This window comes from Phyllostomus hastatus, unplaced genomic scaffold, assembly GCF_019186645.2.
Source record: "Phyllostomus hastatus isolate PE091 unplaced genomic scaffold, TTU_PhHast_1.1 phas_scaffold_345, whole genome shotgun sequence".
NCBI lineage: Eukaryota > Metazoa > Chordata > Mammalia > Chiroptera > Phyllostomidae > Phyllostomus > Phyllostomus hastatus.
Window position 1 is genome coordinate 32,136,305 of NW_025334024.1, and position 26,655 is coordinate 32,162,959.

General features: G+C 62.5%; 1 protein-coding gene across 1 annotated transcript; it reads left to right on the forward strand.

The window, feature by feature from the left end:
• Nucleotides 1-725: 725 nt before the first annotated feature.
• On the forward strand, nucleotides 726-24,852 carry SPIRE2 (spire type actin nucleation factor 2). Its single transcript, XM_045818525.1, has 15 exons — nucleotides 726-1,106; nucleotides 9,363-9,406; nucleotides 12,437-12,802; nucleotides 15,343-15,423; nucleotides 15,532-15,696; nucleotides 16,385-16,471; nucleotides 16,724-16,847; nucleotides 16,942-17,111; nucleotides 17,671-17,857; nucleotides 18,660-18,781; nucleotides 19,813-19,947; nucleotides 20,682-20,749; nucleotides 22,860-22,887; nucleotides 23,590-23,708; nucleotides 23,984-24,852. The coding sequence occupies exons 1-15, from the start codon at nucleotides 833-835 to the stop codon at nucleotides 24,204-24,206; spliced, it is 2,193 nt and encodes a 730-aa protein (XP_045674481.1). The 5' UTR covers nucleotides 726-832; the 3' UTR covers nucleotides 24,207-24,852.
• The last annotated feature ends 1,803 nt before the right edge of the window (nucleotides 24,853-26,655 follow it).

Sequence of the window (26,655 nt, forward strand, 5' to 3'; positions counted from 1 at the left end):
CCCGTTGCACTTGGCTGTTCCTATGACCACCTGACGCTGTGGCCGAAGGGGTCTCGGGTTGGCACGGATAAAGTCGCTGGGGTGCCAGAGTGCCGCCCTCCCACGGGGCCAGGGAGCTGGCGGGGGGTGAAGGCACAAGCACCGCCAAAGGGGGTGCGGCTCGCCCACGGGTGAGCTGGGACGCCGTCCACTCTTCCTGGAGACAGTGGGGCCTTTAACGCAGGCGCTTGTCCTGCTGAAAAGGGTCATTCATTTAGTGCTTTGCCCGCGACCTCTCCCTCGCTCCCATCGCCCTCCAGTGACCTCCGCAGAGGCCGCTGCGGGCATCTCGTGTGTGCGCGAGCGCGCGGGGGTGGGGGTCAAGGTCCTCCTGGCTCCCTCCCGCATTCCCGCGCCCGGCGTGCGGAGGCCCCGCTGTCACTGCACTGTGGTCTGGGCTAGGAACCGGCCTCTGTACACGCGGAAGGGCCGGGTGTGGGCGCCCGCCATCTGGTTTTCCCGGGATCTCCGGGGCCGACAGACCGGCGTCTGGGCGCGCGCCTCCCCTCGGCCCCGCCCTGCGCCCCCCACACCCGGCCTCCCCCGCTCCCAGCCCCCTGCTGCGGCTCTGCGCCCGGAGGGCCCAGTGCCCGACGGCCCGCGCCCCTCCCAGCCCGGGAGCTCCCTCCCCGCGCTCACCTGCGCCGCGCGCTCGGGGCGGGGCCGCCGAGGATGACAAAGCAGCGGCCGGAGGCGCGGGACCCGCCCCCCGCGCTCGGCGGGTGCGTCGGCCGCCCCGGCGCGGCTGTTATGGAAACCGGCAGGGCGCGCAGCGGGCGATGATGGGGCGGCCATGGCCCGGGCCGGCGGCTGCAGCGCGGGCGCGGCGGCGGCCGGGGAGCGGGCGGCGGGCGGCGGGCAGCCGGAGCCGTGGGAGCTGTCCCTGGAGGAGGTGCTGAAGGCGTACGAGCAGCCCATCAACGAGGAGCAGGCGTGGGCCGTGTGCTTCCAGTGCTGCCGCGGGCTGCGGGGCGCGCCGGGCGGCCGGCGGCGCATCCGGGACACGGCGGACATCCTCCTGCGCAGGGACGGCTCGGTCGGCGCGCGGCTGGAGCCCGGCGCGGCGGGTGAGGCCGGCGGGGGTGTGGCCGGGCGCTCAGGCGGCGCCGGGGTGGGGGGTGGCGTGGGGAGCCGGCCCGGCGTCGGTCCTGGGGGAGCAGCTGCAACCCCTTCTTCCTTCCTCTCTCCTCCCGGGTCGGGTACGCGCTCTCCGTTCCCCGCCCTCTCTCGGCTGGACCCGGCGCCCCTTTCTGACCCCTCTCTCCGCCACCTCTCTCTGTGGACAGGAAGGCCCTTGTCCGCCCGGTCCCCTTTCTGGCTTGGGAGCCAACCGCCCCCCTCCCCCTCCCCGCGCCCCCTCCCCGCGCCCCCCTCCCCAACTCGGCTGAGACCGGACCTCCGTCCCTGGCCCCTCCCCCCATTCTAGAACCCGCCTCTTAGCGTCAGGGCCCGGTGCTCTGAAGGGGCTGCCTGCAGCTGGGCACGTTGCCCTCAGAGAACAGGAGCTCTGGCCGGGCGCCGACCGCCCGCCCGCCCTCTCCCACCTGGGCAGGTCCTCCTGCTCCGGGTCTGCAGCCCTGGGACCCCCAGCTGTTCCTCCCAGGGATTCATGGTGGGGAACCCTGGTGGCACCCATGCCCTGGGCAGGAAAAGAACAGATGTCCTCCTGGGGTCTTTTTCGTGGGCCTGAGGGTGGGAGGAGGAGGGGCCGGGTCTCCCTGGAATTCCTGCTGAACTGCCCCCCCTTTCCTCCGTCCGGTAGAAAGCAAGGGATGATGAGTAGAACTTAGAGACAACTTGTTTAGTTTTTCTGTTCTCGACCGTTCCTAAGAGCTCCTTGAAAGGCGTTCGAAGTCTATCCAGCATGGTGAGTGTAGGTGGCTTTTGTCTCTTTAAGAAAAAAGTCGTTTTCTTCCCTGGGGAACCTGAGTCCTTGTGTGGAGCATAGGATGCTGTCCCCCCAAAGCTGATACGCTGTGGGGGGCACAGAGGTGCTGCGTGGGCTGCAGGAGGCTGGACCCTCTCCAGCCCCCAGAGCCGTGGGTCTGCAGAGACCCTTCCAGGCAGGCGTGGTGGAGGATGGGAGGGACCAGGGCAAGCCTGGGCGGGCACAGTTGCTCCAGTAACTGGGGGGGGGGGGCTGCTGCGCCCTGCCCTGGACCCTGGAGCCATGGCTGTGCCCCCTGCTCATCCCTGCCCTGTGCGTCCGCCCCCCTCTGCTGTGGGACGCCGGTGAGAACTGTAAGAGCTGGCACAGGAGTGGCACCCCCACTTTACTCCCGGGGACCTGAGGCTCGGGACCACCCAGTCCCACGGAAGGGGGCAGGGCTTGGGCTCAGCGTTCAGTACACGGTCTTCAGAGGTGGGCCCGGGAGCCCTGGGCCCCACACGGCCTCTGGCCTGCGGGCCCCGGAGTCAGCGACTCACAAAGGTCCGTCCTCCTGACGCTGTATTTTCCTGATAGAAACACCGTCCCTGTGCCCTGCCCCACCCTCGGAGACCGCACAGCCCGGGGTCTGGCTCCGGGCACCGCAGGGCCGGGCAGGGGGCCCTGCCTGGTCTGACCCTCTGATTTTGAAGATGGTGAAACTGAGGCACAGAGTATGAGGAGTTGGCCACCAATCCTAGCAGCCGGCTAGAACAGAAATGCACACCGCACCCCTCGCACGGTGAGCCAGCCACGCTGCGTGTCTCTCTGGCACTCTCCGAAGTGTGCCGAGAGGGCTGTGGTCAGAGGCGGCCGTCTCCTCAGGCCCCGGGGACGCATCAGCCCCTCCTTCCTGGTTATCGCAGACTCGGGAGCACTCCCTGCTGTCTCCACACGCACAAGCTCGGCTGGAAACCCCGGCTGGGGTCAAAGCTCGCTCGTCGCCACCCGCCACCCTGCGCTGAGTGAGCTCTATGGGGCGGCACCAGCCCGTGGCATCAGCGAGCCCAGTTTTGCATTTTCCAGTCGTTACGGTCTTTGGTTTCTGTTCATAAACATGTGCCATAAGGGAGGATGAGGTTAGGGACCTGCTGCCCTTTCAGGATGAAGGAAAATGAATTCCCCCAACTTTCTTTTCTGCCCTCGCTGACCTCTCGTGAATCAGCGGGAACTTCAGACCAGCTGTGTGCCAGAGGCGGCGCCCCAGCGTTCGGAGGGGCGTGTGTGGGGAAGCTGCGTAGGTATTTCTCGCCGTAAATAGCAACAGAAAAACTTTCTCTGGATAAGTAAATGTTTACAATAACTTTCAGGAAGTCAGACCATCCTTGGGGGAATGGCTAACAGTATCTCAGCAGGCCCGCGGGGGCCCGCATGGGGAGAGCAGACGAGAAACAGCTCCCTAGTCTTCAGTCTGAAGACTTCTTCCTGACGCTTGGAGGCCCCTCTTCCCCAAAGCGGGAAGTCAGTTTCGGAGGCCGGGATGCAGCCCGCCGAGGGGGAGGTGTCCTTGTCTGGGACGGAGGCAGGGCTTGTTCAGGCCCCGTGCTGAGCGGCAGGAGCTGGTGCCCGAGAGGAAGCTCGTTCCCCAGGGCAGCGCCGTCCGGGCGACCCGGCGGCCCCGGATGCGTCCAGCGGCATCTGTCCACCCGAGGCCTGGCCGTCACCGTGATGGAGAGGCCCCCGCCCTGCTGGCCTGCGTCTGCTGGGGAAACATCCTTTCCTGCAGGCCCTGGGCTGGCCACCCCAAGGCTGGGGGTCCAGACAGCTGAGCTCACCCCTTCGCCCCTTTTCTCCTGAGTCTCCAGCCTGCGTCTGCTAATTTACACACTACAGTACTTCCCTGGTTTTTCTCGTCGGTTTTGGTGCTAAAGCTTTTTGGAGGCTCCACTCCTCAGAGGCCTGAGTGTCTCACATGACCTGTCTGCCTCTGCCGGGTCGCACCTGCCTCCTCCCGCGCCTTCCGCTCTGCCTGCGGGTCTGAGGCAGCTGACCCTCAAGCACCGCAGTCTCGGGGGGAAGCTCCTGTGGGCAGCTCCCCGTGCAGCCCGGGCTGCGTGGTCACAGGCTGTCCCAGCACAGAAGCCCAGTCTGTCCCGTGCCCGCACGGCGCGGGGCGTCCCTGGGTCCCGAGCCCCGTGGAGCCGAAATCTCTTCCCCACCCCCCACCCAGTGGCCAGAGACAGAGCAGTGCCGGAGAGCAGGAGGGGCGTCTCCCTGGTACCCCCACTCCTCCTCCCCAGCGTGGGTGACGGTGGCCTGTGTGGAGTGGGGGAGCATAGGTAGGAGCCTGCATCTGCCCTGGGCCCAGGAAGCACGTGTGTGCAGGCACACAGACACACCGACACACAGACGTGCACACACATTCTCAGACACACATGCACACACGGAAACATGGGTGCCGGTTCGCACACACGAGCCCTGACCGGGGTGGGCTGCTGCCTGCCACGCACATTTCTAGCTGATGTAAAGTGCCCTCCGTCCAGAGGACACCCGGCACCCCCTTCAGGGCGCTGGGCGTGGGGCTGGTGGGGCTGCAGGCGGGCTGAGGGCCTGGCGCTGTGTCGGGGGAGGTGCGGGTGCTGGGAAGGGCACCGACTGGGTGTGACAGAGCCTAACGTGCTTGCAGATAGCTGTCTCGGTTTGGCCTCTTGGCCTCGCTCTTGGCAGCAGTGACCTCACTGGAAGGCCGTCCCTGGCAAGCCTGGCCCTCCCTGCACGGATGACCCCAGGAGATGCTCAGCCCACGTGCCTCCTGGGCTGGCCGCCCTGCCCGCCCACCATGTGCAGATCCCGCCCTGGGCTTTCAGGAGAGGCTTAAACTCTTGAGAAGGGGTCCCCAGGGTCCCTGCGCACCCTTGAGATTTGGCTCACGGCGGGTACAGCTCCAGCCCCTCTACCACCTCCGGGGCCCTGGTCCTGCCACCCCGCCCCCACCCCAGGGCCCCGTGGCCTCACAAAGGCAGCACTGTAGCACTGGTTGGTCTGGTCCCGGGATGTAGGCATTTAAGCAAACATGCCGGTGAGTATCGGCCGCGGGAAGACACTAGGGTTTCGCTCGGATCCTGTTGGACCGCTCAGAGGGCGTCTGGCCGCCGGGGAGGCCGCGGGGGAATGGGTTCCCGGGGACCAGGCAGAGCAGCCTGCAGGGAGCCGGGGCGCCTGGAGGAAGCGCCCCGGCCGTCTGCACCTCCACCTGGCGCCCCGTCTGCTCAGCGTCGGCACATCTGTCCCCACTGACGGGCGCTGGTGTCGCAGGCAGCCCCTCCCCAGGGGCTGCACAGTGGGGGGCAGCGGGCAGATTAAAAGCGGGGTGTGGGCGCCTCCCTGGCTGCGGTAACAAACCACACACGAAGACCCCCCTACAGAACCCAACAGAGACCCCTTCTCCGGCAGTTAGAGGTCAGGTGGTTGGCAACCTGCTCCCTCTGCCGCCCCCAGCCCCCCGGCAGGGTCCCAGGTCCTGTGAGGGCCAGGGACTGGGGCGCGGACAGGCCGGTGGAGCCTCGGGGGATGGGCACTTCCTCCTGGGCAGCATCGGCAGGACGCGGGATCTGGAATTACGGTCCCCTCGCTTTCAGGGCCCGGTTTCCAGGGTCGCGTCAGATGCGCTGACCCTGCTGGTGGCTCCCCCAGGGCTGCAGTGCACCCCAAAACGCATTTCTGACAAGTCCCACTGATGCTGACACTGCGGGTCCCGCTCTGGGGCCACTGGTGTCCTGTGCGTGGATTCCTTGGGCCACGCCTTAAGGAGGGGTCCCCCCGCTGTTGCCGGAACACCTCTAGTACCGGGACGACTCAAATGGTCAGGGAGGGGGCCCAGTCACAGTCTGCAGAGCCAGGCTAGTGTGGGGGCTGAACCTCAGCCGGGTGGCCCTTGCGCAAGCCCCCTGCGCTGTCTCCTGGCTGCGCGGTGGGGCAGCAGTGACCTAGAGGAGAGATTCCCCAAAAAGCACTCGCAAAGCTCCCTCGAGCTGTCCTTGGCCGGGTGGGAGGATGGGCAGCTGCCTGTCTGCTGTGACCGCCGCTGGGGTCTCCCTGGCCTTGTCCTCAAGAGACACCCGGGCAGGGGCTGGGTGTGGGGGCTCCCTGGGAGCAGAGGTGCCAGGACTTGGCGGAGAGGCAGACTGGGCCCCTGGAATCCACTCAGTGCCTGGCGGTCCACAGGGAGGGAGCCCTGTGGGCGACGTGTGAGTTCCTGGCGAAGGGCGTTGGTCTCACCCACCCCGAGGCGGTGGCGGAAGTGAGTGTGGCCGCCTCTGACCCAAAGAGCTCCCTGTGTTTGCTGAACAAACACGCCAGCTCCGCGGTTTCGGCGGGCGTCGCCCCTCCCGCCTCCTCCAGCCATTTCCAGAGACCAGCGCTCCAGCTCCGTCTCGGGCGACACCTGACTTAGTCGTAAAATGCGTTTCCTGATGGTGGAACGGCGTTTACTGGCAGCTTACTAGACACCAGACTGTCTGTGTGTGTCTGTTTAATCTCTCCGGTAACCCTGTGGTGGGCGCAGCCCTGTTTTACAAGAGGAGGCGCCGAGAAAGTCAGGTGCCCCGCCGCTCACCAGTGTCTGACTCTGGGCTGTTTCCCGGCCGACCCCCCCACCCCCGACCCCCAGCTCTGAGCGTGTGTGAGGAGCTGACAGGGTGGCTTCGCTCGCTGGCACACACGCACATGCACACGATTCAGCAAGTGAGAGGTGAGCCCGCTCCCCCTGCACACACGGGGGGTGACCCCTACTTCCCTCAAAAGCGGGCTCATCCCGTCTCATTACAAAGAGCATCTCCTCCTCCTCAGTGTCCGTCCAGGGTCCCCTGAGTGGACTGGTCCACCACGGGTTTGCAGCGTTTCCCTGTGAGGAAGGATGCGGCCATGAGTGGTTGTCGGTGTCCAGCAAGGTGGTGGGTGGGTGGGACTCGTGAGCCGTGGGGGGCTGGAGTCCCGTCCACCAGCACTGAGGGGGGCCGCGTCCTCACGGCCAGCACGGACCTCGGTCTGCACCCTGCCGTGTGGCCGCGGGGCTGCCCCGAGCCCGAGGTGTGACAGGCAGGAGCTGAGAGGCCACTCTGCTGTTTAGTCCTCAGTGACCCTCAGTACTTAAGATCCGGGGGTCCCGCCTGCAGAGCCTGCAGTAGCCCAGGCTGTGGCCGGCCCCCCTGCAGGTGCCCGGGGTCTCCCCCACGGCCATGCGCTGCCCTGACCCCAGGCCTGAGCAGTCCTGGGCAGGAGGCTCCTCCCCTCTCCGTGGTCACCAGGCCAGTCATACTCCCCACGTCCTTGCAGGGCGCCGTGCCCTGGGAAGTGTCTGCCCCCCGTGCCTCGCTCTCTCTCTGACTAGGCTGGGCGGGCGCCCTCTCAGTCCGCAGGCCTTAGAGGCTCAGCCACGGGTGGCAGAGGCGGGTTGGACCCTCTCCTGAATGGTGCCCCTCACTTCCACCCCCGCCCCAGGCGGATGGGGGCTGAGGCTACGGGGGAGCCCCCTCCCACCCCCCACCTGCCAGGCAGGTGGGAGCACTTCCGCCTGAAGCTGCTCCAGGGGCTTCCGGGCTGCAGAGCCCCCACAGATGAATTCTTCCATCTTTTCTATGACAGAGGGTCACTGCAAAGAAGACTCAGGAGCTTCCCGATTCCTCCACATTTGTTGTTTTGTGCAGAAGAGACCGGGGGCCTCCTTCCGTAGTGCATCCTGTGCCCTGCAGGGGCAGAGGCGCTGTCTGGGGCACCAGGTGTCCTGGCTCCTGGCTCCAGCACCACCTCAGTGTGGCATCCGCCCCGCAGCCCCCGCTGCCTGCCCCCGCCTCTGTCTGGCTGCCTCTGCTCTCCACGGGGATGGTTTTCTAAAGGGGCACGGAACTTTGCACGGTGCTGGGCGACCACCTTGGTCACAAGTTATGGCAGCTCCGCTCATTTGTGCCAGGGTGTTCCAGGTGGGCGGGGAGGGGACATTTTGGGGTACGGGGGTCCCAGCCCAGCCATGTATTGGCTCTGTGGTCTTGGCTACATTTCTCAATCTGCCTGAGCCTCAGCGTCCTCCTCTGTAAAGGGGGTGACAGCTCCGAGCTCCATGAGGTGGCAACACCGGTGGAAGCCATGGTAAATCATTTCAAAGGGTTCTGTGCAGAGAGCTGGGCACAGCCTCCATCACCCCAGGCCTCACCGGGGGGCAGCTTGCTCATCCAAACCCAGAGACTCTCCAGGTTCTTGCAACTTGACACAGTTAGACTCACGAGCGTTTTTGTTAACATATGAACTATTTCAGCCAGGGACAAAAGCATTAACATTATTCCAACCAGACAGCTCCCCGTTGGTGGGGGGACAGGCTCAGTTTGTAAGCGGCCCTGCAGGCTGGCCGCACCCCTCCCTGGTCATCAGGATGATTCGAGGCCCGGGTCTGCCCAGGAGGCACCTTTGCTCGAAGCCTGATTTCTCCCATGGCCTCCACGCAGCCGTGGCTATGACCTTTCACAGTGTGCTGTGGGCTGCTCGCTGGGACCCCCCCGATCCTGGGGGGGGTGCTTTCTACTCTTCTGATGGTCGGTGTGACGCAAAGTCCCCTAATTTCGGCAATCGTCCTGGAGCTTGGTGGCATTTTGGAAATATTCATGCAGTGACAAGTTTGCTGAGCAGTTTCATGGGTCATGTCTTTACCCCCCATCTCATTCCTGGGGGAATGTGAGGCAGCTGGAGCTTACACCTAGTGCAGCTCCGCCGACCGAGTTCAGGGAAGGTTCAAGGAGCCCTGGGTCCCGTCTCATCCAGCCTGGCCTCTTGGGAGGCCCTGGGGGCAGGCTCAGGAGCGGCTGGAGCCCGAGTCTGGGTCCCCCTGCACCACCACTTACTACCAGTGACACCTCGGGGCACACAAGTGGGCCTCCATTTCCAGGCCTCCGCTTCCTCATCTCTGAAATGGGCACCGAAGCACCTACCTCTCGGGTTATATCCGGGGTACACGGAGCAGCCACGTGTCGACATGCTGACTCGGTGCCATGCTTAGTAAGAAGCATGATGAAATGCGCAGAGCCCCAACTCAGCACCTGGGCTTCAATGGGGGGCTCTGGCTCTGAGAGAGGGGCTGGCAGTCTGGGCGGACCCCCAGATCCAGGCTGGGGGCCGATGCCAGCTCACCCAGCTCAGCTGCTGGAGCCCCGCATGCGGCTCCACACCACGAGTGGGCAGGGCCTGCGTCACTGTCCTGGACCCGCACCTGGGCGTCCGGCTGGCAGCTGGACCTTGTAGGTGTCTGTCCGAGTGGCCGGTGGCTGAGCCCACTGTGAGCTTCCCGGTGCAGCGACGGAAGGTCTGGGGCACGCGCTGTCTGCTCCCGAGGGGAGGGTGGCTGGGTGGCCCCCTGCTGCGGGTCTGCAGTGTGGGACATGTCCCGACCTGTCCCTGTCCTCTCTTGCAGAGCCCGCAACCATGGTGGTGTCGCCGGCCAGCTCGGAAGCCCAGGTACTTGTAAAACAGTTTTTAAGTTTACTTGATACATATTAAATAGTTTTAATGTATCATTTGTACCATTGTATCATTGTACCATGTATCATTGTACCGTTGCTTCTGTGGGGCAGGACAGGATACAGCTCTGCAAGGGCTCCCTTGCAGGGAGCTGGTGAAGAGATCATGTCCCCAGGGTGGGCGGGGGAGGGGAGAGCCCATGTGGGTGGTCTGGACCCCAGTGAGCCTCCTGGCCCTGCAGGGGAGGGGGAAGCGATGATCCCTGACCACCCCCCCTTCCACCCTGAGGGAGTGAAGGTGTGTGGTGTGTGGGGTCACCGCTGGGCACGCAGTGTGGGCAGGGCGTGGGTCAGGGAGCACAGGGGAAACCAGCTGCGTGAGCCATGCCCGGGAACCCCGCCCCACCCCTGCGTTAGCTGAGCTTGGTTCCTCCACCTTTCTAAAAAAGGTGCTATGCAAATTCGCATTTATGGATTAAACAGGCGATACCAGGCGGGGGTGAGCACAGGCCGAAAGAGGCTCTGTCATCTGCTGCAGAGGGTTTAACAACAGTAACAACACCCCAAAGCTGCTGGCCACCCTCCCTGACTTCAGGGTCAGGCCCTGCCCCCCTGGCACCGCTGAGGCCCTGCATGCGCTGCAGATAGGGTGGGCGAGTGGGGTTACCGTCGAGAGTGCTGAGAGTTTATTCTCGTATTACTATGAATTATTTATTGTTTTCCACATGAACAACTGTGAACCTACTTTTGCCCCACCCAGTATACTTTTCTGGAATTTGGAAAAAAAGATGTTTTTAGGACTCATCTTCATCACTTTGCGTGGCTGGTAGCCCCTTTGCTGCTGCATAATATTCTGGAATTTATTTATCTACCGCTCAGGGTCGCTCCCCCACCCCCACCCCCACCCCCATCCTGGGCAAGTCCCTAGGGCTGCCCACACCTCCCACCACAAAGGAGCCTGAGGTTACATTTCCAAGTTCCTTACCAGGAACTTTGTGGGTGGGCGTCCAGATAGCCCCACCCCAGGAAATGTGCCCAGGGACACTCGCCACGCCCCCTAGATTCTCCCCCTGAGTTGGAGCCGGCCTACCACTTCAGCTCCTTTCTTCCTGGGCTGGCCCCCCCTCCGAAGGCAGGGCCGCAGGGCCTGGGAATCTGGCCCGCTGCCCAGATTTCTCCTCATGGAAAAGCCCGTGCCAGCCTTCCAGGTGTGTGGGGCGCACAGAAGCTTTTAGGGGCAGCTATCAGACAAGAGGCTTGCACGGAGTTAACCCTTTCACTGCGGTGGAGCTCACCGAGGCCAGCGGTCTGGACCCAGAGGGAGAGGCCGGTAGTTGGGTGCTGCACTCTGCTGGGGTTGGGGGCTTCTCTGTCACTCCCCCCGTCTGTCTTGCCCCATGTGGCAGAGCAGTCCCCCCTGGGCAGACCTGGCCAGAGCCACCGGTAGGCGGGGGAGTGGCAGGTGCCCTGGTGAGCGCTTGGCTCCACCTGCCACGCGGCTGCCTTCCACATGGGCCACAGACCGACCCGAACCTCGGGCCCAGCTCGCCCAGCTGCTAGCGGCGGTCAATGGACCGGACATGTGTCTCTGTGCCCTGCCTGTGATGCCAGAGGTGCCCTGGCGCAGTGCAGCAAGGCTGGGCGGCCGCGGTCTCAGCCAGGAGCCTGACACGGCAGGGCCGTTGCCCTTTGTGTGTGTCTCCGTGTCATCGCCGTGAAGGGAAACCATGAACACGGAGCTGGGCACACTGGCAGCTGCGTCCCTGTGGCCACCCTCTGCCTTCGGGGCTCAGCTGGGTCCGCCTGGAGCCCTCGGGCTGCGTCCCTGTGGAGCAGGGCTGTGGGGGTGCGGACGGTGTTGGGCCTGTGGACGCGCCCGTGGACCTCTGGTTCCACGGACTTGGATGCTCGTCCACGAAAGTGGGGTTCACGGCCAGGAAGAGTTGAGGAGTGCTGAGCTGAGGCATCTCTGCACCGTAAGAGTCACGGATTCTGAATGTGCTGCTGATGCACTTTAGAAAGACGTGGGTGGAGTTTCAAGCCTGGTGAGGGGAGCAGAACAGCCGTGCGGTCACAGCCAATATACCAAGGCTTCTTCCCCCGGAAGCTCCCCCTCTCCCCCCCACCTCTCAGGTGCGGTCATTCCTCAGGTTTTCCTTTCTTAGGCTAAATTTGTACACCTTGACGTTGACATGCCGTGCAAATGCTTACCTGAGGAGGTCAGTTTTATGGGAGGTCAGCCGTCGAACCTGACCCCGCGTAGTGAAGCAGCAGGCACGGAGTGTGCCGGCCTCTCTCTTCAGACTCACAGGGTTAGGGCTCTGTCCCATCGGGAGGTAACGCTTGACGAGGTGTCTCTGGTAACCAAATGTATTGGGGCGTGCCTTACACTCGAGCTCGGCGGGTTCTGACAGATGTAACCCCACTTCACCCCATGGACACAACCTCTCCCATGGCCCGAAGTTCACGTCCAGGACGGTCCCCATCCCAGCCCCGGCCCGGAACCACTGAGCTGCTTTCTCTGGCTGCCGATGAGACCTAGGTCGCCTTGAGCTTTATGCAAAGGAGCCCAAGCAACGGAGACTTTGGGCTGGTTCGCGCCGGCCCCCACCAGGCGATGAGGGTGTGAGACATTGCGGGGTGGGGTGGGGGGTTGGTGCCTCGTTTCCGCTGTAAGGATGGGCCACGTTTGTGTGCCGTCTGCCGGTGGACGGCGTTCGGACATTCCAGCTTTGGGCGCCCTGGGCATGGCAGGGCCGGTCTCCGTGAGGGCACGCTTTCCTCCCTCCGGGTTATAACGTCCGGCAGAGGCGTTTCCTGGTAGGTGCGTGCTCAGCGGCGAGGACTGGCCAGTGTTGTCCGCAGTGGCTGTGCTGTGTGGTGAGCACACCAGCCATCCTGTGGCTTGCTCCGGTGGCCCCACGGTGGTCCCCTGTGGCCCATAGCTGGCTGTTCGCTTTGCTGTTGGGGCCTGTCATTCAGGTTCCCGGTGGCCCCATCTGACCCCGCCCACACCCCCTTCCTGCAGATGGTGCAGTCGCTGGGCTTCGCTGTGTACCGCGCACTGGACTGGGGGCTGGACGAGAGCGAGGAGCGGGAGCTCAGCCCGCAGCTGGAGCAGCTCATCGACCTGATGGCCAACAGCGACTGCGACGAGGATGAGGACGGCGGCTGCGGGGCGGCAGACGAGGGCTATGGGGCCCCGGAGGAGGAGGAGGAGGTGGAGGGCAGCCCCCGCACCGTGCGGACCTTCGCGCAGGCCATGCGGCTGTGCGCAGCGCGCCTGACGGACCCGCGGGGCGCCCAGGCCCACTACCAGGCCGTGTGCCGTGCGCTGTTCGTGGAGACGCTGGAGCTGCGGGCCTTCCTCGCCAGAGTCCGGGAGGCCAAGGAGGTGAGCGCAGGGAGGGGCGAGGGGAGGGCGTGCGGTGGGCGGAGTCCGTAGAGGGGGCGGGGCCCAGGGGGGTCGCAGGAGGAGGCGGGGCACCTAGGTGCTGCCTCGGCTGCAGGGTGGTAGGGGCTGGGGAGGGGTCATCCGTAGGGCATGGCGGTCTGTGTCCCCTCCGAGGGTGGGTCGCTCTGCCCTCCTGTCCGTCCGGCAGGCGCTGTTCTAACCCTTGGCAGGCTGTAAGGTGCCCCTCGCACCTTCTTACCCAGGTTTGCACGGACAGGGCTGAGGCTCAGAGAGCTGCGTAAAGGCCTGTCAGCCTCTCGGCCCCCTGACCCCACTCCTGCGGCCTCTAAGTCAGTCGTCAACCTCCCCAGCGCCTGGCCTCCTGCCCCAGCTAACCTGGGCAGGCGCCGCTTCCACCTGAAGACAGGATGCTGAAGGCAGCCGGCCCCTGCTCCCTGGAGCCTGGACCCACAGGGGCGCTCCGTGTGCTGGGGGCCCTGGGGCCGCGGGCAGTTAAGCGAGGGACACTCGCCTGGGCATTTGCTGCCGGTGATGTCCGACGCTGCTCTCCAAGCCCCTCGTGCTCATCACCCCTTTTACAGCGGAGCGGCTGGAGGCTCTGAGGGGCTGTGTCCCTCGCCCCAAGTCTCAGCCAGTGCCGGGCAGGGCCGGGGCCCCCTGGCCCTTGGGTGGCTCCCCCCCAGGGCTGTTCTGCCCCTGGTGGTCTCCGTGTCAGGAGCTCACAGTCGGCCCCTCCCCTCTCCTGGCCTCACCCGTGGAGGAGACGGAGGTGTTTCCTTGAAATGGGGGTCCCGGCACACAGGGACCTGCCTCACACCGGGCTCTCACAGATGAGAAAACGGACACGGGAGAAGTCAGGGGCCTCGGCTTCCCTCTGCTGCGTAAGTGACAGGAGGTGTTTTTGGAATTAACTGATGCTGGCCCCTGGTTTTGCCGAGACCCGTGACGGGTGCTGCCTCTCTTTTCCTCCCACCCGAAGCGTTCTGGGCAGTGTCCCTGGTGCTCTGGGCCTGAGCGGGCTCTGGGGCCTGTTCCGGCTGGTGCCAGGGACTCAGCGCAGGGCCAGTCAGAGCCGCTGCTTGAGCCTCCGGGGCCTCATCTGCAGCCCAGTCGATGACCCAAGCGGGGTGGGTCCTCAGCCCCTGCCGGCCCCCCACCACCGGTCCCTCCCCACTCCTCCTCAGCGTCGTGGAGATGTGCTTCTAACGCCCTAATTAGTGGGTGCCCTGAAGCCTCCACTCTGTCGCTAAGGTCCATTCCTGGCCCAGGTGCCAGAGCTCTTTCTTTAGCAAGAGCGCAAAGCTCTGGACTTCCAGCAGTGGACCCACAGGAGGTTCGGGAGTCGGTGGTGGGGGCAGTGGGGGGGGTCTCTCCGTGGGACAAGCGGGCAGCATTTTGGGCAGACAGCCTGCCCAGGGACAGGTGTAGGTGCTGCGGAAGAATGGGAGACGCACCTTCATTCCCTTTGCCCATGGGGACCACCAGTCACACACAGGTCTATTTTTAGAATCACACACCTTGTGCTGCTCAGGGGCTTGGCAGTGTTTTCTAGAACATTCCAAAGCAGTTTGGCAAGTGACTTGGGGCTACAGCCAGGGAAACCGGTTCTGCCTTAGAGGGGGCGGGGGAGGGCTGTGTGCCAAAGGACAGCTGCTTCTCCAGGGTGGGGGGTCAGGGCTGGTGAGAACAGAGGCCCCGGAAGCTGCCAAGACCCAGGACCATGGAGGCAGCAGATCCAGCAGCTTCTTCCCAAATTCTTCCCAAATTCTCAGCGTAGTAGCTGCCTGGTGACCCCCGTGTCCTTCTTGGGCCCTGACCACAACAGTGGCATTTTTCCCAGTTCGTAAAGTACATGCCCATGACTGTTTTCCAGGCACTGGCTGGGTAACTCACTCTCTCACTCCCCCATCCCCCCATCCCCCATCCATCCAACAACACTGGAGACCTAGCGTGTGTGACTCTGCACTAGGAGACAGGGTCGCCAGCGTGAGGAGAAACCACAGAACGTGTGGTCTGGCCTCACGGAGCCGACAGTGCAGACAACAGTCAAAGCAGCAGATCCGTGCAGAACGTGGGCTGGGTCCGCGTGCGGAGAGGCGGCCGGGGCGCCCTGGGAGGGTGGCTGCGTGTGGCCCCGGGGAAGAGGCTAAGAAAGGCGTCCCTGAGGGGGGTTGTGGGCTGAGGTCTAAGGAACGACACTTCACAGCGCAGGCGAGTGGGGCTCCAAGCCCTGGGTGGAGGCCCCGCGCCTCGCTGGGGGTGCGGGTCAGGTGAGGGAAGGTTCTGCGGGAGCTGCACTTGCCCGGACGAAGCTGCTGGAGGCAGTGCTGGGACGTCACAGGCCCCGTGGGTTCCGTGGCCGCTGGCTCTGCTTCCCCAGATACTGTTTCGAGCCCTCAAGCCGGGGCCCTCGTTTCCTGGTGGAACAGTAGCCCGTGTGGTGAGGGCAGGGCCCGGGCAAACAGCCCTGCAGGTGCCTGCCCCTCGAGCTGCCGTCCGCCACCTTCCCACCTGCACAGATGCTGCAGAAGCTTCGGGAGGATGAGCCGCAGGCAGAGCAGCCGCTGGCGGAGCTGGACAACCTGGGACACACGGACTGGGTACGACGGGCTCCACCTCCCACCCCCACCCTGGCCCTGGGACCCCGAGGACCCGTGCCTGGGGGCTCGGCTGTGGCTAAGGGCCCTTCTCCCCTCCTTGGGGTGCAGGCGCGCCTCTGGGTGCAGCTCATGCGGGAACTTCGCCACGGCGTGAAGCTCAAGAAGGTGCAGGAGCAGGAGTTCAACCCGCTGCCCACGGAGTTCCAGCTCACCCCCTTCGAGATGCTGATGCAGGACATCCGCGCCAGGAACTACAAGCTGCGCAAGGTCATGGTGAGTGGAGCCGCCCCACCTGCCCGTGTGCGGGCCGCCGACCTGAGCCGGGGGGCCAGTGGGAGTCGGCAGACGCGGCCCAGACTCACAGGGTCCCGTCGTCGTTGGGGACTCAGCGAGTCAAGGGCAGGGCGAGGCTAGTGGTGGGCTCCAGAGGACCAGCGCCAGGAGCTGAGGCCACAGGATCGTCCAGTGAGATGCTCCTATGGCCCTTGCCAGATGCCGGCGTCACTCTGAGCATGTTTTAAAAGACTTTATTTATTTTTAGAGAGAGGGAAAGGGAAAGAGAGGGAGAGAAACATCGATATGAGAGAGAAACAAATCAGTTGCCTCCTCTGAGCGCCGGGTCTGGGGGCCAAACCTGCACCACCCGGGCATGTGCCCTGACCTGGAACTGCACCGGCGACCCTGCACTTTTCAGGGTGAACGTCACCCAAGCCGCCAAGCGGCACCCGTCAGGGCTCGCTCTGAGAACTTCAAACGTGCGAGGTCATCTGGCTCTCGCGACCACCCGGCCCGCATTCCTTGCGAAGAGCCCCCGACGCAGGGAGCTCCTGGGGAGCCACCTGGGGAGGGTGTGGGGGCCCCGTCCTGCTCAGGGTTCGATGAGATCCTCCCGGCCAGGCCCCAGCTGACAGCCCCGAGGGGTCTCAGGCTCTGAGTCTCCCCGCCCCCCACCCCCCCACAGGTCGATGGGGACATCCCTCCCAGGGTGAAGAAGGACGCCCACGAACTCATCCTGGACTTCATCCGCTCCCGGCCTCCGCTGAAGCAGGTGCCCGCTCCTCACCAACAGCCCCCGCCCCCCTCCCCGCCCCGCCCCGCCCCGCGCCGCTCCCCATCAGGAGGGCAGCCTGGAGTTCTTGCCGGGGGAGGTGGCCCAGGCTTGGTCCCGACGGATGTGTCCCCAGGAGCTCAGTGGACACCCGTCTGCTCCCTGATGCGTGGGCTCCTAGTGGTGCTCCCCAACTCTCCTGTGCCCACTAGCCCCCGCCCCTCCTACCCTGCACTGCCACACCGCCCACAGGTCTCCGAGAGAAGGCTCCGCCCCCTGCCCCAGAAGCAGAGGACGCTGCACGAGAAGATCCTGGAGGAGATCAAGCAGGAGCGGAGGCTGCGCCCCGTGGCGGCCGAGTGCTGGGGTGGCCGGGGTGAGCCGGGGTGCCCCCTCCACTCCCACCCCTCACCCCTCACCCCTCACCCCTCGCTCTGCCCCCTCCCTCACCTCCTGTCCTGCTCCCCTAGGGTTTGGCTCTCTGCCCTGCATCCTCAACGCCTGCTCTGGGGACGTCAAGGCCACTTCCTGCATCAACCTGTCCCTGACGGACGCTGGGAGCTGCGCCCGACGCCCTCGGCCCCGGGTCCTGCTGAAGGCGCCCACGCTGGCGGAGATGGAGGAGATGAACACTTCGGAGGTCAGATCCCACAGGCCCTTGAGGAGACAGCAGGGAGGGAGGAGCGGGAGGGGCAAGGAAGTGAGAAGGGGCCGAGCAAACCCAGGTGCAGCCTCCAGCTGTGGCGTCCACTGCCCAGGGCCTCTGTCCACTGACAGCACCCTCCACTGATGCCGGTGTCCCATCCTGGGCACAGCGTGGCAGGGACCAGAGGGGAACTGAAAGGACTATCATCTTGGGACCAGGAGGGAGGCTGAGCAGCCGCCTGGTCAAGAGGAAAAGCGAGTGCATCCCAGCATGGCTCCGGGCCTGCCCTCGCTGCCCTCTGAGCCGGGAAGGTCGGAGTGGTGGCCACCTCAGCAGGCTCCACCCACCCTCAGGCCTGTTCTCTCCAGGGCTCTCCAGAGGCTGCCGGGGACTGTTTGGGTTGGGGGCTGCCTGCCTGCCCTGTCCAGAGAACAGTCACTCTGGGCCGTGGGTGCAGCGTGGCCCCGTGGCCCCGGTGGCCCCGGTGCAGTGATGGGCAGGTGGCACTGTGGGCCGAGTGGCGAGGGCAGGCCTGGGTCTGGTGTGTCCGCAGGAGGAAGAGTCTCCGTGTGGGGAGGTGACCCTGAAGCGGGACCGCTCCTTCTCAGAGCACGACCTCGCCCAGCTCCGGGCAGAAGGGGCCCCGGGGCTGCAGCCAGCCACTCAGCCCAGAGGCCTGGAGCCGTCTCGGGCCCGTGCGGGCAGCATGCACACCTGCCGACCCAGCACCCAGGAGCAGGGCAAGTGCCTCCTTCCACCCCTCTCCCCTGGCCCTGTCCTTTGGGTGCTGTGTCCCTGGGCCTGGGTCCCTGTTTCTTGAGCAGGTGGCACCTGCAGGGTGCAGGGAGCTCATCCCGTTTTCTGACACCTCCATTTCTCATGAGCCGCCTCCTCCTCGTCTGTCATCACAGAGGACAGATCGGGTCTAGGGGCCACGCACCTAGTCCTACAGCTGTGAGGGCTGCACTGCATGACATGCCAGCAGGACACGGGGTTGTCACTCCACCGGACCTGGCCTGGCCCCCTCTCTGCCCTCCAGGTCACCTCGGCCTGTGGCCACTTTCAGAATGGTCCCATTTGGTAGTTGCGACCCCCTTTCCTGTGAGAAGAGGTCCCGGCCAGGCCAGTGCCTACCTCACTGTCCCCGCCAACCATCCTGAAGACATGGGGACCCTGTGGTGGAGGCCAGTCTGCCTCCACCCCTCTGGCCCCTGCCCCACTCTGCCCTCTGGGTCCCTGGTGGGGATGCCGCGAGTGGGACTGCGGAGCAGGAAGGTCCCACAGGGACTGCACTGTGGCTGCCTCGGGGCTCCCAGCGTTGGCTCCTTCATGGGGCTCGGACCCCTGCGGGGTCCCCTGGGCCTGCTGCATGGCATGGGCCCTCTGCTCCACCTGCTGGGTTACTCCTGCCGCCCCCTCGCAGCCACCCCACTGCCCCCTGCTGCCTGGCAGGCCGTCTTCCTCGTCCCCTGGGCAGCCCCCCCCTCCCCCCACCAGGATCTCGCCGGGTTGTTCTGACAGGGCCTCCGAACTCTTCCTCAGGTCCCTTCCCCACGAGCGTCCAGTCCCAGGCGGACCCCAGCTCCTCCCGACATGGTGACCTGAGCTCAGTAGGGGACAGGCCAGAGGGCTCTGCTGCCCCCGACGCCAATCACCTGTGGCTGGTGAGTGAAAGGGCAGCGCTGCCCAGGGTGGCTGGGGTGGGTGCCTCTCCAGTGCTGAGCTTCACCTGTGACCAGCACAAGTCTCCAGGGAGCCCACAGAGGCGACGGCAGCCCTCAGTGTGCATGGCTGGTCCTTGCGCCAGCTGCGGTCTGGGGAGGTGGGTCTCTTCTGCCCCCTGCTGGGCATTCCGGGCACTGCGGCCCCTGGAAGGGAAGGACCTTGCCAAGGGGACGGCGTGCACCTGCAGTCCCAGCTCCATGCTTAGCCCACACGGGAGACCCTGTGCCTTGGAGGCCTCGTGGTGGCACCAGGGAGCCCTTTCCCAGGGTGAGGAGGTCTCCACTCAGCCACGACGCTGCTGACTCTCCCTTGACCTCAGTTGCATCGGCTGTGAAATTTGCCCTGACACTTGCTGGCATTTTGACCAGAGCCTCAGTGTGGGATTTTATCTAGTGGGCACCTGGCTGGCACTTGGAGAGACATCAGTGCGTGCTGTGTATCGTTCCCTTGACGTTTTAGCAAGGGGCTCAAGTGAGATCAGATGTTAAAATGCTTTGCAAAGTGTAAGTGCTGGGTCAGCGCAAGGCAGTGTTACTAGTGATACCCCCACAAAGGCAGTGCTTTCACAGTCTGAATTTGTTATCCTTCCCTGCACGGAAAATTACCCCTGAACATGGCTGCTCACAATAACCAACACTGATGGTCTCACACAGTTTCCGAAGGTCTGGTCCGGCTCAGGGCCTCTGGTTCTGCTGGGGCGGGGGGGGCTGCCAACCTGCGTCTAAAAGCTTGGTGAGGCTGGGGGAGCCCCTCCCACGGCTGTGTCAGGTCTGGTCAGAGAAGTCGTGGGAGCCTGCACAGCTCCCGGGTGTGGGTGGGCTGAGGCACAGGACCTTGTAGGAGTCGCCGGGCCTGGGTGCACTGAGGCCAGGAAGACGGCAGGGTCCTCAGGGAAGAGAACCGTGGGAGGCTCCTGCGAGGTTCCGGGACCGAGGGCCCCGGTGGGCGCCGACCCCTGCCCTGTGTGCAGGAGTTCAGCCACCCTGCGGAGAGCCTGGCTCTGACTGTGGAGGAGGTGATGGGCGTGCGCCGCGTGCTGGTCAAGGCTGAGATGGAGAAGTTCCTGCAGAACAGGGAGCTGTTCAGCAGCCTGAAGAAGGGAAAGGTGAGGCCGCCCGGGCCCTGGACGCCCCTCACCACACAGGCGCCCTGGACGGGGCTTGGGGAGGACGGGACTGGATCCAGTGAATTTTAGACAAAATTGGACTCTAACAAGGCCTGTTCTTTTTTAATAATATATTCTATTACCCTGGCTGGCGTAGCTCAGTGGATTGAGCGCGGGCTGCGAACCAAAGCATCGCAGGTTCGATTCCCAGTCAGGGCACATGCCTGGGTCACAGGCCATGGCCCCCAGCAGCTGCACATTGATGTTTCTCTCTCTATCTCCCTCCCTTCCCTCTCTAAAAATAAATAAATAAATAATCTTAAAAAATTTTTTACAAATAATATATTTTATTGATTATGCTATTACAGTTATCCCAATTCTTCCCCCTTTGCCTTCCTCCCCCTGGTATTCCCCTTCCCTCCAGCAAGCTCCCCCCTTAGTTCATGTCCATGGGTCATGCATGTAAGTTCTTTGGCTTCTCCATTTCCTTTACTATTCCTAACCTCCCCCGGTCTATTCTGTACCTACCATTTGTGCTCCTTATTCCCTGTACCTTTTCCCCCAACCTCCCCCCCCCCAACTGATATCCCTCCATGTGATCTCCGTGTCTATGATTCTGTTTCTGTTCTGCTTGTTTGCTTCATTTGTGTTTTGATTCAGTTGTTGATAGCTATGAATTTATTACCATTTTAATGTTTATAGTTTTGATCTTCTACGAGGCCTTTTCTTAACAGATTTGCTGCTGCTGCCGAACCAAATTCCCGCTGTTTTCCTGGCCACACACCTGTCTCTTTTGTAAAAGGTGAGTCTTCTATAACCACCTTGACTGTGAATTAACATGGGAAGGAGGAGGTAAGAAGCCCCGAGGTCAGCACTGTCCGACAGAGCACTCCCTGTGATTGGCGGGGGGTGTCCTCTAAGGCAAGACATGGGACGAGGTGGGGTTGGTTCACCTCCATTGCCTGAGTGTCCAGGCCATGAGGCAGCGCCTGTTCAGCATCTTGAGCTGAGCACCCGGGGAGCCCCAGGCCCCAGAGCCCCCAGGGAGGAGAGAGCTGTCCAGAGAGCGAGCCTCGGCGACATGCCGAAGGTCCCCGTTGAGTGTTCAGCAGAGTGTTGATCAACACATCTGTGCGAGGAAATTACTGAAGGCTTTGAAGGAATCAGGGATTGGCAAACGCTAGCCCATGGGCCAAACATGGCCGTTGCCTGTTTTGTATTTAACAAATAGAGTTTTATTCATTAGTCACTTAGCCACACCTAAAATACTACATAACCCTTTACAGAAAAAGCTTGCTGACCCTCCCCTAAAGGTTGAAAGGAATAGTACCCTACAGAGTGTCGGCTCCCACCAGCAGTGGCGGGAATGTAACTCACGGGCCACTGAGTGGAAAGCACAGGAAGGTCTTGGTCACTAGGGGGATAAGTACCGAGACCAAGCATTGCCCCAGACCTAAAGAATCACAGAAGCAAGAGCTGAGAGGACCAGACTGTTCTCAAGTATCTTAACTGCTTCCCAGAACAGAGCTCAAGAAAGGTGAAGGGATTAAGACGTAGAAATAGGTAGTTACAGAATAATCACGGGGATGCGAAGTATAGCACAGGAAACAGAGCGGCCGAAGAACTTATATGTGTGACCCGTGCACATGGACAATGGGGTGGAGCTTGCCTGGGGGAGTCAGGGGGTTCTGGGTGGAGAAGGGCCAAGGGGGAAAACTGGAACTGTAATAGCATAATCAATAAAATGTAATTAAAAAAAAAAAGAATAGGAATAAAAAGTATCCAGCATCCAGCAAGATAAAATGCTTGGCACCCAGTCAAAGATTAGCAAGCATGTCGAGAAGCAGGAAAACCTGACCTATAATGAGAAAAATCAGTCAAAATCATGCAGAACTGACACAGATGTGAGAATTAGCAGTTAAGGACATTAAAAGTTTTGAACTGCATTTATGTCCAGAAAGTTAGCGACATGGAAGATAGGTAAATGCACAGTTGTAATTAGAGACTTCAATAATTAGAAGAAGGACTTCTCTCGACAACTGGCAGAACCTGTGGACAGAAGGAAGCTAAGGCTGTAAAAGATCTGACCCGCCCTGTGAGGGAGCGCCCTGACCTGGGCAGCAGCAGGCACGCTCCTCTCCAGTACACACGGAGCACGCCCCAAATACACCATCTTCAGGGGCATAAAACAAGTGTTAAAAATGCAGAAGGACTCTAGTCACACGGAGTGTGTCCCCTGACCACAGTGAAATAAAATAAAATTAACCTAGTGGTTTATTGATGGCGGATGACTTATGGGACGCCCACCCAAGAAAACATCTGCTTGTTTCTAAAAATGAACTTGGGCAATTTGCACTGACAGGGGGAGCCCCGATGTATCTCGATGGAACAGCGCATGGGACACCCCACTGCACTTTTTGTTTCTGGTGTGCATTTTTGCTGCTCTGGGCTCATGCCAGGAAAATGAAGGCTGCCTCTCTAAGCAAGGGGCCATCTCTGAGGACTGGGCTTCAGAGAAGAGGACCCCATTGTCTGAATTACAATTCTAATGTTTGAATTTTTACCAAAAAAAAGCATTTACTTCTGAAATCAGATGTGGGGAGTAAGAACAGTTAGTTGTGGCCTCTCTGGTCCAGATGGCTGCTGTGGTGAGAAGCGGGAGGCCCACGCAGGAGTGGAGGGGGAAGCGAGGACTCCAGACCAGACAAGCTGAAAGAGAGCCCCGAGCGACAGGAGTGTTTGGGTGTGGAACGAAGTGAAGAGAAAACCACGGCTTGAGAGTCAAATGCTAGTGAAGCACCGAAGTGACCAGGGGCCCCGGGGGAGGCAGGTGTGCTGGCGGGACACCTGCCAGGAAGCAGCTGTTTCTTCCTGGGCCTCATCAGGCTGACCCTTTTCCTCTTCCCTTCCAGAGCGGTCTGCACTTCCTGCAGCATAAAGGTGAGGCTCCGCGGGGTCTGGGCAGGCCCCCAGGGGTCTCGGTCGGCTGCTGCCTGCCCGGGAGTATCCCCAGGGGCCCTGCAGTCTCCTGTAGGAGGACACCACCTTCGCCTCCCCTCCCGCCAGGCGGAACCCGTTCCTACACTTTCCAAGACTGCGGCTTCTTGCTGGTTTTTTTTTTTTTTAACATTCTATGTTAGTAGGACGGTGCCAAGAAACCCTTCCCTCCCCTTGAAGTCCTAGCTTCCCGACCCCATACGTCCTCCAGTGTTTGGGGGGGGGCGGGGGGCGCTCTTTGTGACTGGTCAGGTGTCCACACATGTGTGTGCGCACTGAGGTAAAGGGGTGACGACTGTAGAAGTGTGTCACCCTGTTAACGCCTCAGCCCAGAAACAGAAATCTGCATAAGGGGGGTTTTCATCACCAGTGTTTCCAGACCCCGAGGTCATGCCCTGCCGCTCCTGGTCCCCGGGGGCTGTCCCCTGCACACCGCGCCCGCTGCTCGACCCTGCATGTTGGGAAACGCACAGCGCCCACCCTGTGCCTGTGTGTGAGCCCCTGTGGCTGGGGGTGTGTGCGAGGAGGCACGGGCCTTCAGATGCCAGGCATGGCATTGGGGGGTGACCCAGGGGGCTTCAGGGGCCAGTGTCCCCGGGCTGTCCCTGGGGAAGCCTTTTTCCACCCACACTCCTCCGTCCACAGATGAAGATGCCTTCTAAGAAGTTCGCACACATCCCCGTCTACACGCTGGGCTTTGAGAGTCCTCAGAGGGCGGCAGGGGCCAAAGCCACAGTGGCGACGCAGAGGAGAGACGCCTTCCAGTGCGTGCCTTTGCTCTTTGCTGACGCTGCCGGTAACGGGAGCCAGGGTGCGGGCCGGGCATCCTGTCTGCTGGGACATCCCAAGGAAACCAGACGCGGGGGTCTGGGAGGGCTCTGGGGGTGACTGGTGTGAGACAGAAACCCTGCTGGGTGGTGAGGGCCTGGACTCGGAGGAAGAGGTTTTGCTGGGACACCCTCTGTTCTGCACGTCCATTCCCAAACCCAGCGCCTGACGCAGGGGGTGGGGCCTCCCTGATGGCCTGGTCCTGCCCCAGGTCCCTGCAAGGGCCCCAGTGGCAGCGTGTGGAGGAGGAGTTCCCGCACATGTACGCCCACGGCTGCGTCCTGAAGGACGTCTGCAGCGACTGCACCAGCTTCGTGGCGGACGTGGTGCGCTCCAGCCGCAGGAGCGTGGATGCCCTCAACACCACTCCTCGCCGCGCGCGCCAGACCCAGTCCCTCTACGTCCCGAGCACCTGGACTCTTGACTTCCAGTGACAGCCCTTGCCACCCTGGGCCACCCGGCGGGAGCATTTTCAAGGTGGCCTCAGGTGGCCAGGCCTCTGGGGAGGAGCTGGGCGCATTCCGGACCAGGCTGGAGACCCTCTCACCCCGTCCCAGGGCACAGCTGCCAGCAGCCTCCCGAGTGTGCATGTACATATATACATATATAGATACATTTATATAACACATACACAGCCTATATATTTATATACATCTCCCGGCCCCTCCCCCATCAGGCTCATTTCCAGGACCCTCCCCCGGGGGGCTGTTTCCTCTCTGGACTCCTTGGGTGGGGTGGGGACGGCACAGGGTAGGAAGGACAGACTGGAGGCAGGGAGGGGGTGGTGGGGCTCTGGGCAAGACCCTGCCCCTGCGTTTGCTCTCCATCCCTCCCAGGGTGGACGTCCTGGCTGGGAAGGGCACCTGGGTCCCAGGGGGATGGACCGCCCCGTTCGCAGCTGTGCTCCACAGCAGGGGTGCGGGCTGCAGAGGCACCTGGGAAGCGTCCCCTGGGAAGGCCTGTGGCCAAGCTCACTCCCTGCCCAACGTCACACCCTGAGATGCTGTCAGTCTGGTCACCTGGGGGAGCCTGTACATGTGGGTCACGTTCTCGGCCTAATAAAGGTGGTCTCACAGTCTCCTGTTGGGGCGTGAACTAAGGATTGCCCGGCCACGGCAGTGGAAGTGTCCTCCAAAGGTGGAAGCTGGGCTCTGAGGGGCCATCTGCGCCCGGGGCGGGGGGCGGGATGCCCACTGCCATTCTCTGCGCCCCACTTCATAGCCTGACACCTTGGTCCTACGGCCAGCCTGGGGGACCCTTTGTCCTCATCTGCCAGTTGCTCCTTGGGGTTTGCGGGGTGGGAGCACCTCCACCCTGCTCTCGGGGACAGTGGCTGGTGGGGCACCTGTGTGCTCTGCCTGCCCACATGTGCTTGGGAGGTGGCATCTGTCGTCATCCTATCCTGTGGATGAGGAAACTGAGACGCAAAGTGTCCAAAGAACTTTGCTAAAGATGTGCCCAGCTTTCCTGGGACCTCAGCCCAGGCCTGCTGGGTACCAGGTTCGAATGCCTGCCCTGTGGACATGGGTCCGCAGGAGGCCGGAGGCACATGCCTTGTAACAGATGGGCTTGTGGGAGAAGATATTGCATCAGCTGGGGTCCAGAACACTCAGTGACACAAAGTTACAGCAGCCAGTAACAGTAGTCAATTCCCAGTCCTTGTTCTGAGCACTTCACAGGCCAGGAGTGGCATTACTCCCACTCAAAAATGAGAAAACAGGACAGAAAGGACAGGAGTTGCTCCCAGACATACAGCCAGCAAGGAGAAAGCCCACACGTGGACAGCAGCTCCACGAGCAGATGCTCCTGGGGGGTGAGCACTGTTGTCATTGCCCCAGTTCTACAGGGGACACCTGGGTTCTGGCCCACACAGGAAGCTCTGGAAGTAGAGGGCCTCACAAAAACAACGGAAACCCATCCTGCTCAGCTGGGCCGAGTGGAGAGGGTGTCGCTGGCACTGCTGTCCCCAGGCTGCCGGGCCTGCCGCCCGAGGACCGCAGGTCCAGAGGCGGCAGTGCCCTCGGAGTCAAGCCCTGCCCACCCCCGCCCCCACCCGAGGTTCGGACCCACAAAGGTCACTTCCTCTGAAACTGTTTACATGCAAACTTCTGGTGGTACGTGGACTCAGGCTCAAGCTGCCTGTTCAGGGAAGGTGCCACTCAAATGAGCTGCATGTTGCCTCCCTCAGGGCCACACAGCTGTCTTGTGACGGGGAAAGCAGAAAGCAGCTCCAGGCCCATCAGACTCCCCAGTTTCCGCCCACAGGTGGGGCAGTAAACCTGCATAAACTGGCCATACCACTGACACAATCCGTTCACCAGCTGGCCTGGCCCTGCACAATCAGACTGGACAGCAGGGCGGTGTCCTGGAGGGCCCACCTGTGCTCAGCATAACCCTTTGCTTCATGGCTGGATTGCAGGCGGGGGCAGGATTTCTAGGGGACCCCGGGGGAGTGGCTGGAGCAGGTGAGGCTGTGGGACCGTGAGGCAGAAGCTGTAAGCCAGTGGTGTGGTCGTTCAAGATCCAATGACCAGTACAGGCCTACAGACCACATCCTGTCCTGCCTCCCCTTCTCCATCCAGTGGCCTTCTGTATGTAACTGAACACAGGTCTGGCTGCCTGCCTCTAGGAAAGCCAATGCTTGAGAGGCAGGTGCTGGTGTAAAGGGAAGTAGTTAATTTGCAGATGCTGGCCATCTGGAAGATGGGATTCAGGTCTCAAAGCCCATCTCCTTGAAGATGTGGGACTCATGTTAATAACCCCATGTCCTGGAAGATGGGGGACTCACGTCTCCGTGGAGGCAGAGGTTTTTGTAAGGAGGGAGAGGGGAACAGAACATAGGGATCAAGAAAGGGGGCTGCGAAGTTCTCTACGTGCAGACAA

Bases quoted from the DNA above. Each gene is read 5' to 3' on its own strand.
- SPIRE2 (XM_045818525.1), top strand. From the start codon at position 833: ATGGCCCGGGCCGGCGGCTGCAGCGCGGGCGCGGCGGCGGCCGGGGAG. The intron at 12,803-15,342 runs GTGAGCGCAGGG...CCACCTGCACAG, and splicing joins GAGTCCGGGAGGCCAAGGAG to ATGCTGCAGAAGCTTCGGGA. The intron at 16,472-16,723 runs GTGCCCGCTCCT...CACCGCCCACAG, and splicing joins CCCGGCCTCCGCTGAAGCAG to GTCTCCGAGAGAAGGCTCCG.